The sequence below is a fragment of the Ornithorhynchus anatinus genome, chromosome X2 (assembly GCF_004115215.2).
Source record: "Ornithorhynchus anatinus isolate Pmale09 chromosome X2, mOrnAna1.pri.v4, whole genome shotgun sequence".
In the NCBI taxonomy this organism is placed as follows: domain Eukaryota; kingdom Metazoa; phylum Chordata; class Mammalia; order Monotremata; family Ornithorhynchidae; genus Ornithorhynchus; species Ornithorhynchus anatinus.
Window position 1 is genome coordinate 21,965,497 of NC_041750.1, and position 16,731 is coordinate 21,982,227.

Genomic DNA, 16,731 nt, shown 5'->3' on the forward strand with positions numbered 1-16,731 from the left:
AGGGAGGAGCATCCTGGATCCTCGTGCTTCGTTAGCGCGGCTCGGTCCACCCGGACCAGGAGAAGCCTCCTGGATCCCCGTGTTTGGTTAGCGCGGCTCGGTCCCCCTGGACCAGGAGACGCATCCTGGATCCCCGTGTTGGGTTAGCGCGGCTCGGACCACCGGGATCGAGGAGGAGCATCCTGGATCCTCGTGCTTCGTTAGCGCGACTGGGCCCACCGGACCAGGAGAAGCATCCCGGTTTCCCATGCTTCGTTAGCGCGGCTCGGCCCACCTGGATCAGGGAGGAGCCTCCTGGTTTCCCGTGCTTCGTTAGCCCGGCTCGGCCCACCTGGACCAGGGAGGAGCCTCCTGGATCCCCGTGCTTCGTTAGCGCGGCTCGGCCCAGCTGGACCAGGGAGGAGCCTCCCGGCCCGGGAGCAGCGAGATGCAGGCGGTGAGTGGGAGCGGGGCTCGGGGCCTCCTGGCTGTCCCTTGGCCGGACAGAGCCCGAGGGAGGGGGGGATGGAGGACCGGACCATCCCGGGGGGCCCCAGGCCCGGGCCTGAGGGGTGAGAATCCGGGGGGTCGGAGGGAGCAGCGCGGCGCAGAGCACCGCCCGGCACCACAGGACCAGCCTGCCGGCTGATCTCCCCGCGGCTCCACGGTTGGCTTTGGGCTAGCGAGTTGTGGCCAGCCTCTGGCCGAGGAGGTGGGATCGGACTGAAGAGGACACGTTAGGTATTTGACTGAGGCCACAGCAAGGGGAGCGCTTTCCCTTCCCCTGTAAGTAAGGGCGGTTTTCCCCAGCCCTCTAGATCCCTTCTCCCCCATTCTCCAGCCCCCCGCAGGACCCTTCTCCCCCATTCTCCAGCCCCCCGCAGGACCCTTCTCCCCCATTCTCCAGCCCCCGCAGGACCCATTTCCCTCATTCTCCAGCCCCCGCAGGACCCCTCTCTCCCATTCTCCAGCCCCCGCAGGACCCCTCTCTCCCATTCTCCAGCCCCCGCAGGACCCCTCTCTCCCATTCTCCAGCCCCCGCAGGACCCTTGTCCCCCATTCTCCAGCCCCTGTCTCCCCCCCCTTTCAGGGCCTGTCTCTCCCCCCGCCCCGCCCCTCCGAGGACCATCGTTGTGGGCAGGGACTGTGTCTATTCTCGTATTGGTCTCTCCCAAGCGCTTAGTTCAGTGCTCTGCACACGCTAAGCGCTCAACAAATACTTCTGCAACTCCCCCCCCCCGCCAAACATCCAGGGCCTCCATGCTCAAAAAGGTTACGTTCTCTCAAATACTTGCAGACCCCAGGTTATTTCGGCACTCGCTTCTTGAAAATGATTCTTTTCCAAACTGAGATGAAACCTGGCTGAGTCTGTAGCATTTTTGAGTGTTGCTTGGAGTTTCTGCTGAAGAGCCATGAACAGACCGATTGCGATCAATTAGTGGGATTTGAGTGCTTACTATGTGCAGAGTAGTGCTCAACTTTCATCATTAATTTCATACCTTCACATGTCTTCAAAAGGCGTTGTGTTTTCTTTGTCTCTCTGGAATGTTTCTCTAATAAAAATGCAAAGCAATTTCTCACTGTGTCCAGATAGAGGAAAGAGAAACCACTTCATCAATGGCCAAAGGAGATAAGGACACTAAGACAGAACCAGAAGAATTCTATGTAAATATCCACCTCATCTTTTGTTTTCCTAATTTCTTTGATTAACCCTGTTTCTGATTTATCCCCCAAACAGCAATGAACTAAGGATGAGTTCTTTACCAATATGTGCTTGGAAAAACCCTTTAAAATCAGTTGTAGGAACTTAAACTGCCTTACCGTGTGTGTAGTTTCAAAAATGAAGGTGACTGGAGTACTTCATTTGAGACAAAAAAGAATGTCTTTACAACTTTCTTCTTTGCTAAAAAGAAATTGAATTGTGAGATTTGGCCAGGAAAATCTATGCTACTGAATTCTAAAATAGTAGAACTTATTATTTAGGATGGAAAAACATTATTCCATAAAAGGAATGCTACATTTCTGCATCTGAGTTTTACAAATTATTCTTTATATTATGTGCCTGGGTGAACAATAAGGATAAGGTAGTTTTCTCTATAGTATTAATTTACTGGAAAAAACAATCCCAGATTTTTCTGTTTGTGTCATGGTTGCAAAAATTTTGAAATACTATGTTTTTCTGACTTTTAATACCTTTCTCTTCCTCACCCTCCACCCCACCTTCTCTCCCTCCTCCTTGCTTTCCTCTCTACACCCAAATAAAAACTAAAGTACATTATGTTACACTTCTTCTCTCCTTTATTAGGAGCACTCCCCTGCTCAACTCCCCAGTCTAAATCACATTTATTGTTTTGAATAGTAATGGAAGGCTCTTAAAAGTATATACCTTACAACCTGTATTTTTATTTCCAGTTTCAGTCACTTATAACTGATGTATTTAATGGCAAAGGATTTCAGAAAATAAATGAACTATTTCCTCTAAAAGTGACCTATGTTCCTCAAAAATGTGACAAACCGCTACTGAATCATCTCGACAGGCTGATAAATAAGGCAAGCAATTTAACTTTTGATTTTGTATTTAAAAATGATGCCAGAAGGTACCCATTTTCTTCAATGTTAATGCTGGGCATCACCTATTTTATAGGAATTGGATAAGAATGAATTCCACAATGTCTCACTGTTGCTGAAATGCATTAAACAGTTCTTCAAAGGTGATCTTGAAGAAGATGAACATTTGTTAATCCGTTATGGATTTATTTCAAAGATAAGTATCCTATTTGCATGTTCATTAACCTTCCTTAATTGAACTGAGGTGACTATACGATATGGGAGCATAGGCTTCGTGAGATTGGGGCTGTCTTGCCACAACATTGAAGAAGAATGACAGTGTCTCCTCCAATCATCAACATCATCAATAGTATTTTTTGAGCACTTACTATGTGCAGAGCACTGTGCTGAGCACTTGGGAGAGTACAACTAACAGAGTTGGCAGACATGTTCCCTCCCCACAATGAGCTATTCACGGGTCCCCACCAGAAGAGGCTCTGTTTGCCAGCTCTAAAAAGTGCCAGCAGTACAGTGGCAGTACAGTACAGCAGTACATTTACATAGTAAATGCTTAACAAATGCTATTAAAAAAAATTACCAGTGCTTCAAAATGTATAACTAGGATAATGTAGTTTGATCTGTGGAGATGGAGTTGGCTATATAACTGTTATATTTTTGAAGTTTTCCCAATTTCATGACAATTTACAAAATTAATAACTGGCAGCTAGACCAAATCCCATCCCCTCAATCTGATTTTTCTCACCTCCAAAGGGATGAATTATGTAGATTCCACTTGAGGGAGGTCTGTGCAGAATTTTAGCTGGCCCTAACAATCGATTCTGTAGTGTGACACACACATACAAGATTAAGGTTCTGATGAGACCATGTCAGAGTTTATTCATCTCCCCAAAATGGGAATGTGTCTTTCCCTCTCAAGAATGTATAGGACTGATTTTTAGAGGGGACCAGCGGCAAGACAGAGTAGGTTGGTGAGAGGGAAAATGCTGTTGAGCATTTACGGGCCCTGGACCCTTGAGCAAATGGCCAGTGAACAAAATGCTTAGTACAGTGCTCTGCACACAGTAAGTGCTCAATAAATACGAGTGAATGAATAAAGCAGCCCAGAGAAGTAATAGCAGTATCTGAGCACCTTGTAGGAGGTGTGACCTTGTATTTCTTTCTATTTGTACATGGTTTCCTGGTTTGAAAGAACAATAGGATTTCTGACCATCAAAGAGCTGGCCTTAACTCCGTCCTTAATTAATGTGACAGAGGATTTTTTTGACATTGCATTGGTAAGTATATTAGTACATGGGAGTGGGGGCAATTTGTTCTGTCACAAGTCTGTTTATCAGTTCTTCCCTGTAGGTATCTTGAGAGCATCTGTGAAAATTTGGATTTTTATGAGATATTGAACAGTATTGAAGATCATCTTAATTTAAATTTGAAGGCTCCATTTTCTGTGGGAATCATCATAATTCTCTCATGGCCATCCAATTTGAGGGGTAGGATGGGAAAAAAGTGAAGAATCTCTTCACTGTCATCATTATCAGTGCCATTTATTGAGTTCCTACCGTGTGCAGAGCCCTAAGTACTTAGGTGTCCACCAGAAGCGAACGAATCAGTCGATCAGAGGTATTTATTGAGTGCTTACTGGGTGCAAAACACAATACTAAGTGCTGGGGAGAGTACTATACAATAGGGTTGCTAGACACGATCCATCCAGTCAAAAAGCTTACCATCTACTAGGGAGCAGCTTGCAATCTAATGGTTCCTGCCCCTTAAGATCTTTCAGTCTAATGGGGGATACTTAATACATTATTTACAAGGATAAATATGAAGATATAGCAGAAGGTAGCACTATCCTCTTTTTTCCCATTAATGGATAATTACACACCAAGCCATGCCAAAGAGGCAGTTCGGTACAGGAGCCATGATAGGTGTCAGAACTGGATGGGTAAATGACACAGTGGAGGACAAATGTGTAGTAGGGACCAGGTATATATTTTGTACTTTCTCTTGGTGTTTAGTACAGTACTCTGCACACAGTAAGTGATCAATAAATGTCATTGATATGAGGGAGGTAACTGCTCCTGGCCCAGATCAGGTAGTTGGCAAGGAAATGGGCAGGCTGATGGGAGCAGGTCTGCTTCAGTAATATTTCTGTGGGAGGGGAATGAGACCAGCCATAGTAATGACTGCATGTGACCCAGCCCAAGATATGGGCAGGCAGCTGAAGGATGGTGCTTGTTCCTCCAGGAGGGTGAGGACTCTCTCCTGCCCCTCGGACTGCCCCTCTCCCTAGAAATTGGGGATCTGTTTCTTCTCGACTCACCTGATGGATAGGTAAAGGATGTAATATACAGAATTTAAGGATTTTTCTAAAAGACCGTCTCAGTCTCAACTTAGCTAATTGACATTTTATTGTATTTTAAGGAGAAAAAAGCTGTTATGGAAGTCCAACATAATTGATGTTTCTGAGTTAAACAATTCACATTTTTAAGTCCACTGGCCTTTTTGTTTTCTAGTTAATTTTGGGTTTCTCTTTGACTAGGTCATTTTGAAACGCAGTAGTGAAGGTGAGTAAATTACTAGCTACTTGTAAGCTAAAAGTGCCTTATAGAGGGACAGCACCTCCCTGCCAGTGATGTGGCTTAGGGGGACAGGTATAATTAATCAATCAATGGTATTTATTGAGCACTTACTGAGTACAGAGCACAGTAGTTAAGCACTTGGGATAAGTACTATTTAAAACATCGTGGATGACTGCTGGCATGTCGCATGGCTCTTCTACCTAAATTGCTGTTAGGAGTGAATGGGAGGACAGTCTGCATTGGAGGGGGGTGAGTCACTGAGCTACTCTACCCAAAGGCGCATCACAGTCTGCTCCGTGCCCTTTCCATTCACTGCACAAGGCCAGAGAGGATACCCTTCGTGAGCTGTCCTGTTTGTGTTTGTGCTAGAGCGCAGGGGAAAATGGAATCAGTATTAGTCCCATTCAGAGCGGGATTTGAAAAGTTCAGGCAGAGACAAATGAGTGATTTGTTCACCGTTTGACGTGATGTTTGTTGTGCCACTTTTCCTCTTCTGTTGTTGCTTGGTATATCCCGTTCAGAAGCTGGCTTGATTTGCTGAAATGTAGGGGCTTTGGGGGTGGGAAAGGCTCTGTGTGTGTGTGTGTGTGTGTGTGTGAGAGAGAGAGAGAGAGAGAGAGAGAGATGTGGGTTTGGGAGCTGGGATGAAATGGTACAAACCTGAGAAAGAGGGTAGACAGAGCCCTGAGGAAGTCTACTTATATTGCCAGAATTGGGTTGATGTATTGAAAATTCTTCAGCTGAAACTTGACTTTTTTTTTTAATGTTTTCAGGAAAAATCCAGTTGTTGGATTCATTCTTACTCAGCATAGGACTGGTAGTTACAGAGAAGAAAATCAGTTTTATCATTCGGCAAGAGGTATGTGCAACCAAGGAGCTAAGTGTCTAAGAAATAATGAAGAAAATTAAAGTGGATTTCTGGGCTGTAGTTCCTCATTTTTTGAGATGTACTCTGTTTAAAAGGCCTTGAGGACCCTAAACTCCATTCTGGACACATTACCCCGTGAAGAAAGAAAGAAATTATCTTTGTCAGAAGATATACATGTGCTTACGTGAGTGAACTTCAAACCCATTGAGTGGGAAGACATTAATAATGATACGTATAATAGTATAATATTGTTATACGTGTATAATAGTGATACGTATTAGGCTTTATTCTCTCTAAAGTCTCACCTTGGTAGTATGGCTTTAGCAAGAACCATTGACTTTTTCAGGCCACTGGGGCATCATTTAGTCAGTGAGCTTCAACAATGTAACAATGTTGTAGAAACTTGAATTTTGGATCAAGTGAATTGACAAATCCAGTAATTTCTCTAAATTTAGTATTCTCGAAATATAAATTTAATTTAAAATTCATGGATTAGGGACAATTACTCTAAATCTGTCTCCATTTTTAAAAACTGATACTGAAATTACACCGCAGTTTTGATCTGGGTTCTATAAATTCTGTATTCTGAGCTGCCATGTGCTGAGAACTGACTCAGTTTTATTTTGATCGTAGATTTGACGATTCCATTGAAAATTCTTGTGATTTGGAATTTCTGTTGGCCTCATTTATAAAAAAAAGTCTGGTCTGCGTAGTGTTTTTCAGCCCAGTTTGAAATCTCCATGAAAGGACATAGTCTTGGTTAAGATCTTACAGCAATTAAAACTTGGTTTAGGAATTAGATTGAGTTCAGTACTTTAATGAGAAGCATAAATTAAAGTTATTAAAGTTTAACCTGATTTAGAAATGGGGGTAACTGACCCAACACAAGTCACATTGTTTACCAATTGCTGTATGTCCTTAACATAAAATGATCTAATCACATTTTTGGAAAACTGTGATTTATTTTTTTTTCAGTCAAGACCTTGCAAGGACAATTCTGGAAATAGGGGGTAAGACATTTAGAAGTATTATTGAACTTTTATTGTGAAAACTGTGCACACACGTTACAATATTCAGTTTTGACACTTGCACATTTTAGAGAGAGAAGTTTATCTTAAAAAATCCAGGAACCAAAAGTATTCATCAGCTTTTGCTATCTAATCACTCCTCCTTTTTAATGGATTTTAAATAACCTGGGCTGGTATAATATAGTGCCTCCATCCATCTTATTTATTCAAGAGCTTCCTTCATATGGGTCATAACTTAAGAGGGTGTCAAATTTTCGTATTATTTTCTGATATTTTCTTTCCCCGTAGTGCTTAAAGCTATCGTGTTCATGATTAAACCATCCCAAGCCATTCCCATCATTCAAATGTCATTTAATAATATGCTTATTGACTGCATGGAAGTAATGGTGGTCGTCCAAGGTTGAATATTCAGTTCCCACTTTGTGTTGATCTGAGAAGCTGTTGGTTTTCCTTGCGCTGTGCCCAAAGCCTTTTTGTAAGCCTGTATTCATGTCGATCGCTTGTTGTCGTAGACTATGACGTCCAGGCTGCCATTTCTGAAGCTCTGTGCAGGTTGATGGCCAAGAAATCCAGGGACAACCTTGTTCATAAATGGTTTGAAGATAGCTTTATTGCTCTAGCTTTCAAAGAGATAAAGGACAGAGACTTTGAGACGGTGAGAACGCTTTCAGAAAATCAAGTTTTGTAAAGTTTGGTGTTTTTTTTTTTTTTTAAATGAGCAACTGAAATGCAATCTGAGAACTTGAAATCCTTTGGAAAGATTCCAGTTCTTATCAATGATGCCACTATTCTCTTTCTGTCTAGTAATAATAGTACATATTGAACACCTACTATGTGTAGGGCACTATGCTTTGGTGGGGAAAATATAGGTGTGAGAATTACAGTATCTGTCCCTCTAGGGACTCTCAATCTTACAATAAAGCAGGAACAGGTATAATAGAAAAGATGAGATAATATAAATACAAAATCAGCATAAGATAAAACTCAGAGTCCAAGTCTGGTGGTAAAGGGGCCCTGTTGAAGTCTCAGTAAATAATATTTCATTATTTCAGTCATTCAATCTTATTTATTGAGCACTTACTGTGTGCAGAGCACTGAACTAAGCGCTTGGGAGAGTACAATGCAACAATAAACAGACACATTCTCTGCCCATAAGGAGCTTATAGTCTGGGAGGGGGGAGACGGACATTAATATAAATAAATTACAGTTACGTACATAAGTGCCTTGGGGCTGGGAGATGCGAAGAACAAAGGGAGCAAGTTAGGGTGATGCAGAACCCCACATGGGGTTCTGTCTTAATCCCAATTTTACAGATGAGGAAACTGAAGCACAGAGAATTGTAGTGATTTGCCCAAGGTTACACAGCAGACAAGTGGTGGAGTTGGGATTAGAACCCAGGTCCTTCTGTCTCCCAGGCCAGTGCTCTGTCCACTAAGACACACTGCTTCTCACCCACTTAATCTGTGAGCCTATTAGGGATAATGGGAAAATGAAAACTCTTAACCCGCTGATCAGGTGACTAAGATGATGATATTGAAATCAATCAGTAAAAGTAGGGAAAATTTTTGAACCCTATTTAACATATTTACTGCTTATTAATGAAACTGAACATTGTTTCCACGTAAAAATGAAGGCCTTTTAGAAGTACGTGAGAAGTAGCTTGGCCTAGTGGATAAAGCATAAGCCTGGGAGTCAGAAGGACCTGGGTTCTAATTCCAGCTCCACCACTTGTTGCCATATGACCTTGGGCAAGTCATTTAAGTGCCTTGGGCAAGGCACTTCTGTGCCTCAAGTACCTCATCTATAAAATGGAAATTAAGACTGTGAGCAATTTAAATGAGTTGACTTAAATTTAAGTCAAGCAATTTAAATGAACTGAAAACTGGGAAATATTTTTGGATTTTTTAGTCTTCCTATTTGTCTCTCTCTGTCCCCCTCCTGATATTTACCCCTATTTCATGCCTCCCTGTTATTCCTCTCATGCCCCATCACCCTCTCATGCTCTTCTGTGTTTCTTATTTCTTTCTCCTTTGTCCCATTCTCCAACTTCCTCCCGTTTTTATGCCTCTCCCTCTCCTCCTTCCATTTCTTGCTCCCATTCGGATGGCCTCTGGTGCTCAGACCACTTGATGGCTTCAGTTCAAGTGTCATGATTGGAGGCTATTCTTTGGCTCAGTCAGCCTTTGGCCCAGTCCACTGGGAAGCCTGGATGAATACCACATGGTCTGGCCCCAGAGAATTGCCCATGTATACACAGTCCATACAGGGATGTCTAGGCAATTATTGATTTAGCAATCCAAGCAGAACAGACATGTTGAAATTGAAGTGTTTCTTTCCTCTATCGAACACGTAGAATTAAAGCACCCGTGTAATACTGTAAATGTACACTTTGCTAAAAGAAGTGTTTTACAGTCGTTATATCTGATATGGCTATTTTGAATTTTTTGGACTTTATAATGCATTATGATTTCCATGTTTACCTGGGCTAAGGCCCCTTTGGAAAAAAGAAATGTATTGCACAGAGTTATCCTATACCACTGGGCTCGTGTTCTTCCAAAACCCTGTCGTAAGGAAAACTAGTAGTGTTGTACTGGGTCATACCTCATGCCCCCACCCCCACACACAAACCAACAGTAATCACATCCATGATCTAGCAGAAATGTGTAATTCTGTCTAAATGTTTTAAACTCAACCATTGTAATATTTAAGTCAATAAGAATTTGGTTTAATATTGTTTGAACCCTCGAAACCAGCACCAAGTGAACATTCTTTGTCTTTAAGGATAGCAGAAAATTTCTTAATCTTCTAAATAGCAGACTTGGTGATCAAAGAAGGTAAGAGTTAAGTCTTATTCCCACTGTATTTGCAATGTTTGTTGTCTCTAAGCCCACACTACACTATTCCTAAGATCCAAAGAGGAGGGAGTATTAATTTTTGCAGAGGGTATCTCAATCTCTCTTTCAATCGTGTTTATTGAGCACTTACTATTTGCAGAGCACTGTACTAAGCTCTTAGAAAGTACAATTCAGCAATAGAGAGACACAATCCCTGCCCACAACGGGCTTACGATCTAGAAGGGGGAGGCAGACATCAAAACAAGTAAACAGGCATCATTATAAATACCTTATCTCCTCCATACCTCCATACCTTATCTCACCTTGGCTTCACGGACTCTGTCCTCTCCCGGTTCTCCTCTCACCTCTCTGGCCGGTCATTCTCGGTCTCCTTCGCTGGAGCCTCCTCCCCCTCCCATCCTTGAACTGTTGGAGTTCCTCAAGGGTCAGTTCTCGGCCCTCTTCTGTTCTCCATTTACACTCACTCCCTCGGTGAACTCATCCGCTCTCACGGCTTCGACTACCATCTCTACACAGATGACACGCAGATCTACATCTCCCCCTCCCTTCAGGCTCGCATCTCCTCCTGCCTCCGGGACGTCTCCACCTGGATGTCGGCCCGCCACCTAAAACTCAACATGAGCGAGACTGAGCTCCTCATCTTCCCTCCCAAATCCGGTCCTCTCCCGGACTTCTCTATCACCGTGGATGGCACGACCATCCTTCCCGTCTCTCGGGCCCGCGATCTCGGTGTCATCCTTGGCTCGTCCCTCTCGTTCACCCCACACATCCGATCCGTTACCGAGACCTGCCGGTTTCACCTCTACAATATCGCCAAGATCCGCCCTTTCCTCTCCACCCAAACGGCTACCTTACTATTACGGGCTCTCGTTATATCCCGGCTAGACTACTGTGTCAGCCTTCTCTCTGACCTCCCTTCCTCCTCTCTCGCCCCGCTCCGGTCTATTCTTCACTCCGCTGCCCGGCTCATCTTCCTGCAGAAACGATCTGGGCATGTCACTCCCCTTCTTAAACAACTCCAGTGGTTGCCTATCGACCTCCGCTCCAAACAAAAACTCCTCACTCTAGGCTTCGAGGCTCTCCATCACCTCGCCCCTTCCTACCTCTCCTCCCTTCTCTCTTTCTACCGCCCACCCCGCACGCTCCGCTCCTCTGCCGCCCACCTCCTCGCCGTCCCTCGGTCTCGCCTATCCCGCCGTCGACCCCTGGGTCACGTCCTCCCGCGGTCCTGGAACGCCCTTCCTCCTCACCTCCGCCAAACCGATTCTCTTTCCCTCTTCAAAACCCTACTTAAAACTCACCTCCTCCAAGAGGCCTTCCCAGACTGAGCTCCTCTTCCCCCTCTACTCCCTCTGCCATCCCCCCTTCACCTCTCCGCAGCTAAAGCCTCATTTTCCCCTTTTCCCTCTGCTCCTCCACCTCTCCCTTCCCATCCCCACAGCACCGTACTCGTCCGCTCAACTGTATATATTTTCGTTACCCTATTTATTTTGTTAATGAATTGTACATCGCCTTGATTCTATTTAGTTGCCATCGGTTTTTACGAGATGTTCTTCCCCTTGACGCTGTTTAGTGCCATCGTTCTCGTCTGTCCGTCTCCCCCGATTAGACCGTAAGCCCGTCAAACGGCAGGGACCGTCTCTATCTGTTGCCGACTTGTTCATCCCAAGCGCTTAGTACAGTGCTCTGCACATAGTAAGCGCTCAATAAATACTATTGAATGAATGAATTATAAATAGAATTATAGATATGTACATATATAGACAAATGCTGTGGGGTGGGGGTAGAGCAAAGGGAGTGAGTCGGGGCAATGGGGAGGGGAGGGGGTTCTGCATTCTTGGAGAGAAGCAAATATTGGACTCTAAGCTGGGAGCGGAGAGGAATTTAGTTTCTTTGTTTTACACAACCTATTCTCAGCCAATATCTGTTAAAACCCTGGCTAATCCCTGGTGCCTGGGACTGGGGTAGATATACACATCCTTATCCTATAACCAGACCTTAGCCCTCTTTTCCTTTTTTGATTTAATTCCCAACACCCTGAATCATATTCTTTTTAATAATATTCATTAAGCACTTACTGTGTGTCGGGCACTGTACTAAGTGCTGAGGTAGAAAAAAGTTATCAGGTTGGAAACAGTTCATGTCCCATATGGGGCTCACAGTCTTTGTCCCCATTTTGCAGGTGAGGTATCTGAGGCACAGAGAAGTGAAGTGACTTGTCCAAGGTCACATAGCAGACAAGTGGCGGAGCCAGGATTAGAACCCAGGTCCTTCTGACTCCCAGACTCATACTCTATCCACTAAGCCACACTGCTTCAACCCAACAGCTAGCATTTGTGTATACCGTCCTCAGCACTTGTGTATAAGTGTATACTCACTGAGTTGTGCATTCATTTATGTATTCTGCTTATGTTATCGTTATGTGTGCTCCCTCAGAAGGTAAGGTCTTTATGGGCAGGGAACATGTTCTGTGCTTTTGTTGTTTTTTCCAAGTGCTTTATGGTATTTGTCTAGTCTAGCTCTAGGGGTAGCAAAAAATTTAAATGTATCCTTACTGAAGGCCATTGCCAAAAAAGGCTGCAGAAATGAAGCATCAACATCATTTATCTTCTCTTTTAAGAAGGGTCTCGCACCACTTAGATTTATCCTGTGGGATCATGGAGATTTAGGCGCTGGAATCGTACTAGAGTTGAGAAGTAGCTAGTACAGAAGTAGGTCTGTAGTTCCAGGAGTCTTGGGGAGATGGGTTCATTCAATCGTATTTATTGAGTGCTTATTGTATGCAGACCACTGTACTACACACTTGGGAGAGTATAATATGACAATAAACAGACACATTCCCTGCCCACAGTGAGCTTACAGTCTAGAGATGAGTAGGTTCTTACAGCCATCATGGCAGAAGGATCCTTTCTTTCCTTGAATCCTTTAGACTTGAGAGAACGTTGTCTCTGGTTAGAGTTTATGCATGCTCTCTTTTATGTGTACAACACATCTTAATGCTTGTAAATATTAATTCGTGTTTGTATTTTTCAGAGTGTATTCCTTTCCTTGCATCGCTGCCTTTGCTGATGAGAATGAGGTATCCTGCACCCTTTGGTTGGTGTGTGTGCTGTATTTTTAATGATGACTTTTGTCCCCTTATAGGGTTATGGGGAACTACTAGGGCTCTGTATTGTTAGAAAGTTATCAGAAGGAAAAATCTATCAAATGAACACTTTTGAGGGACAGGCAGTTCCTTGAAAACAAATGTCAGGTCTTGCAGGAGCAAATCTAAACCTAGAGTTATTCATTCATTCATTCGTGTTTACTTAGAGCTTACTAAGTGCAGAGCACTGTACTAAGACCTTGGGAAAGTACTTTGAGGAAGAAATTTCATGTAGAATGGCCCAAAGAGTGTAAATAAATTACAACTCTGATATTTATGCCATTCTAGTTGAACAAACGGGCTTAGCTAGGGAACAGTTCTTGTGAGTGCACATGTTTTTATAACAATTCTGAATAAGCAATAATCACTGAATCTCTTGTGAACAGTGGACAAGACTTGGTCCACTTACAAAGATTTGGGGATTGAGATTCTGCAGGAACAACACTGCTAGTACTACTTGTAATAACACTTTGGGGCATTTGCTAAGCACTTATTATGTGCCAAGCACTGTACTAAACAGTGGGGGAGATACAAGGTAATTGGGTTGGACACAGTCCCAGACGGAGCTCACAATCTAAGGGGGAGGGTGAAGAGGAACTAAATCTCCATTTTAAGGATGGGGAAAGTGAGGCACAGAAAAGTTTGAGTGACTTGCCTGAGGTTACACAGAGGGGAAATGGAGTAGCTGTGATTAGAACCCAGACCCTCTGACTTCCAGGCCTGTGCCCTTTCCACTAGGCCATGCTGCTTCTCAAAGAAAGGGGAAATTACAGTGCTAGTGGTTTGCCCGGTGACACTTGCACACTGTCGTGCTAGGCAGCTGAATTCCGGTCAGGGCAGTGGGTACAACAAGCAGATAGGCAGGCAGAGGAGCAACACACTGTGACCTGTGTGCCAGAATTTACATACAGCACTCGTGTGGCTAAGCGACTATTTTGTAGCACCACAGACCGGCGGGATGTATGGCCAGTCACCTTGGTAGCCGCTGCAGCCTTTGCCCACTTTTTCCAGCTGTTTCCAGGATCCTTATTGCTTCCGTTCTCCACCTGAGACACCCTAGTAACTTCTTCGGTCAGAAGCCTTCAGCAGTGATGGCCTAGCTCCAGAAAGCACTTCCTTCCTTCTGGCTCTGTGAAGCGTTCTGAATGGTTCCACAAAAGATTAATGCCTACTGGAGCTATGACACATTTGAGACCTGGGGGGAAGCAGGGGAGGAGGTTTGAGTATATGAAATGTGTCTTTCAGATGAGGAAACCAACCGACGAAAAGCTGGAGAAGTTTTGGATTGATTTTAATGTTGGAAGCCAGAGTGTAACTTTTTACATCAATAATCCGGAGGTAAAAATCTTTCTGGCCATTTGCTTATATAAAAATCCTTAAAGAGTAGTTATGTGCAAGTGGATGTATGTGTTCTTTTGAAAGGGACTTCTATGGGATTCAGTAAGACTTGAAAAGGAAGCAGTGAAAAGTTACGGTGTAAAAGGTAAGAACAAGGCATTAATGTGTGCTTTCTAACCTAACTGTGGATGGGTGGGGCTGAACAAAGAGGCAGGGAAACAGAGCTAGGAGGGAAGGGAGCTATAGTTAAGCTATTTTCAAATGATCAATACTTTTAGTAGTAAATGTCAACTGTGGTTTAGAAATATAATAATAATTGTGGTATGTAAGTGCTTACTATGTGTCAAGCACTGTTTTAAACACTGGGATAGATACATAACAAATAGTGTTAGCTCTTTCAAGTACAATTAGGAAACAACTGAATTTTGCTTTTGCATTGAAATAATCTAAAAACATGGAAACAATTGTAATGAACTTTCCTTGGGCTGAACATAAAATTTCTGTTTCTTTGAATTTAACAAAAATCTTCATGAATCCAAATGCAATCTTTTTATTTTCATTTCGGTAAACAATTGTAGGCACGTCCAGGGCTTTGTTTTAAAGTTTCCAAGAACATTTGCTCCAAGTCAAATAACTGTTTTCTTGTTCTAGAAAACTCCAGACAAGTAGCAGTGGTGTTATCTAAAACTACAAAATTTCATCTTCATTGTCAGTTATTTCTGACGCATTTAAGGCCAAACTGCCCCAGGGGCACTAATACTAGTGGCTGCTGATTTTCAGGGTTTGGAGCAGGGAGGGGAGTTGCATTGGCCATCCGAAGTAAGTTTTTGCCTACACTGAAGAAATGATTTCCAGTCAACACATGAGTCCTGAAGGTATCCGGCTGACTTTAGGGTAGACAGGCAACTAAACTTTGGATAACTTGACTATACTCAAAAGTCCTTCTGGTTGGGCCTTCTTGGAAACTATTGTCTGGGAGACTCTTGAATTGGTTTGTGGTCACATGCTTGTGTTTTAGGCTTCTTGATGTTGGTAGAAGGGTCAGGTAGACCCCAAGGGAAAAAGAAGCAATTCCATGGTAAATACTGGGAGGGGGCCATGACGAGTCTTGGATGCTGATTTTATTTTTAATCCATTGGGCAGTCACTTCACTTTTCTGTGCCTTAGTTATCTCATCTATAAAATGAGGATGAGAGCGAGAGGCCCACGTGGGACAGGGACTGTGTCCAACCCGATTAACTTGTATCTACCCCAGCGCTTAGATCAGTGGTTAGCACATAATAAGCACTTAACAAGGACCATAATTATTATTATTAGTAGTAGTAGTAATGTTTATGAGGGTAAAGGGAAGACAGGGAGATAGAGTGGGAAGGAGCTGTATTCAAATTCTTGTTCTAGAAAACCCCAGACAAGTAGCAGTGGTGTTACCTAAAACTACAAAATTTCATCTTCATTGTCAGTTATTTCTGCTTTTTGCCCTCCACCCCCCAAATAGAATCCCAAGGGAAAATAGTGTTTCATGTGAATCTGAAGAATCGTCTCACGATTGGCAAAAAAGAAGTAAAGAAAATAGAAATACACTTTGATTCTCAATTCAGTATCTTCGATTCTAGCATTAAAGTTCTAGGAGAAGATAAAATATTGGTAAGTTTATTTTTTTTTGCTTAATGTTTTGGTACCTTTTTAGCATGTAGTAAAATGATGGTTTTAGCTCAGTTGAAAAATGGAAATTGGTAGTTAAGGTGAAAAAATTTTAGTGTATGTTTTTTGAATGCTACTTACCCGTGTCAGGGAGCTGGATTTGAATCCCAATTCAAAATCTAGTATTATCTGGGTCATTTTAGCTAAATCCAGGGGCTGGAATTCCGTTCTGGTAAAAGAAAAGGCCCAAGAATGGCTGTTCTGGCCTGAAAACTATTTGCAGCTGTAGTGGTGGTGCTAGAAGCAGTTTTGGCTGGACGGGGCTGGTAATAGCAATTGTAATATTTGTTAAGCACTTTCTATGTGCCAGGCACTGTTCTAAGCACTGGGGTAGATATAAGATGATCGGGTTGGACACAAGAGGCAGAGCTGGGACTAAAACCTAGGTCCTTCTGACTCCCAAGCTTGTGCTGTATTCACTAGACCATGCTGCTTCTCCTTGCCCATGTAGGGCAGGACAGAGACTGTGATGCGAAGGCCAATCAGGCCCTTCTTTTGAAGGACTGACTCCATGCCAGCTCCTCCTTCCCCTCCACTGATGCCCTGGCTGTGTCAGCTCAGCGGGGCTAATGCCATGTGGGGTCCCTGGAAGCCGTGGGGACCTCTAGATGACTCCCACTCTAAGAGCACCAGCACCCCTCTTTCTCCTCCATCTAGCATCAGGAGAAGGCAGAA

At 43.5% G+C, this 16,731-nt stretch overlaps 1 protein-coding gene across 1 annotated transcript in view; it reads left to right on the forward strand.

Moving 5' to 3' along the window:
• The first annotated feature begins 352 nt into the window (after nt 1–352).
• The window catches only part of SYCP2L (synaptonemal complex protein 2 like), a 43,840-nt gene continuing 27,461 nt past the window's right edge, over nt 353–16,731 (forward strand). The window contains exons 1-15 of the mRNA XM_007670596.2: nt 353–436; nt 1,570–1,644; nt 2,392–2,529; nt 2,624–2,743; nt 3,717–3,821; nt 5,081–5,105; nt 5,894–5,979; nt 6,084–6,172; nt 6,964–6,998; nt 7,529–7,671; nt 9,799–9,851; nt 12,906–12,951; nt 14,263–14,355; nt 14,440–14,500; nt 15,851–15,999. Of these exons, the coding sequence (XP_007668786.2) occupies nt 428–436; nt 1,570–1,644; nt 2,392–2,529; nt 2,624–2,743; nt 3,717–3,821; nt 5,081–5,105; nt 5,894–5,979; nt 6,084–6,172; nt 6,964–6,998; nt 7,529–7,671; nt 9,799–9,851; nt 12,906–12,951; nt 14,263–14,355; nt 14,440–14,500; nt 15,851–15,999 (1,227 nt within the window). The 5' untranslated portion in view covers nt 353–427. The remainder of the gene's footprint in view (nt 437–1,569; nt 1,645–2,391; nt 2,530–2,623; nt 2,744–3,716; nt 3,822–5,080; nt 5,106–5,893; nt 5,980–6,083; nt 6,173–6,963; nt 6,999–7,528; nt 7,672–9,798; nt 9,852–12,905; nt 12,952–14,262; nt 14,356–14,439; nt 14,501–15,850; nt 16,000–16,731) is intronic.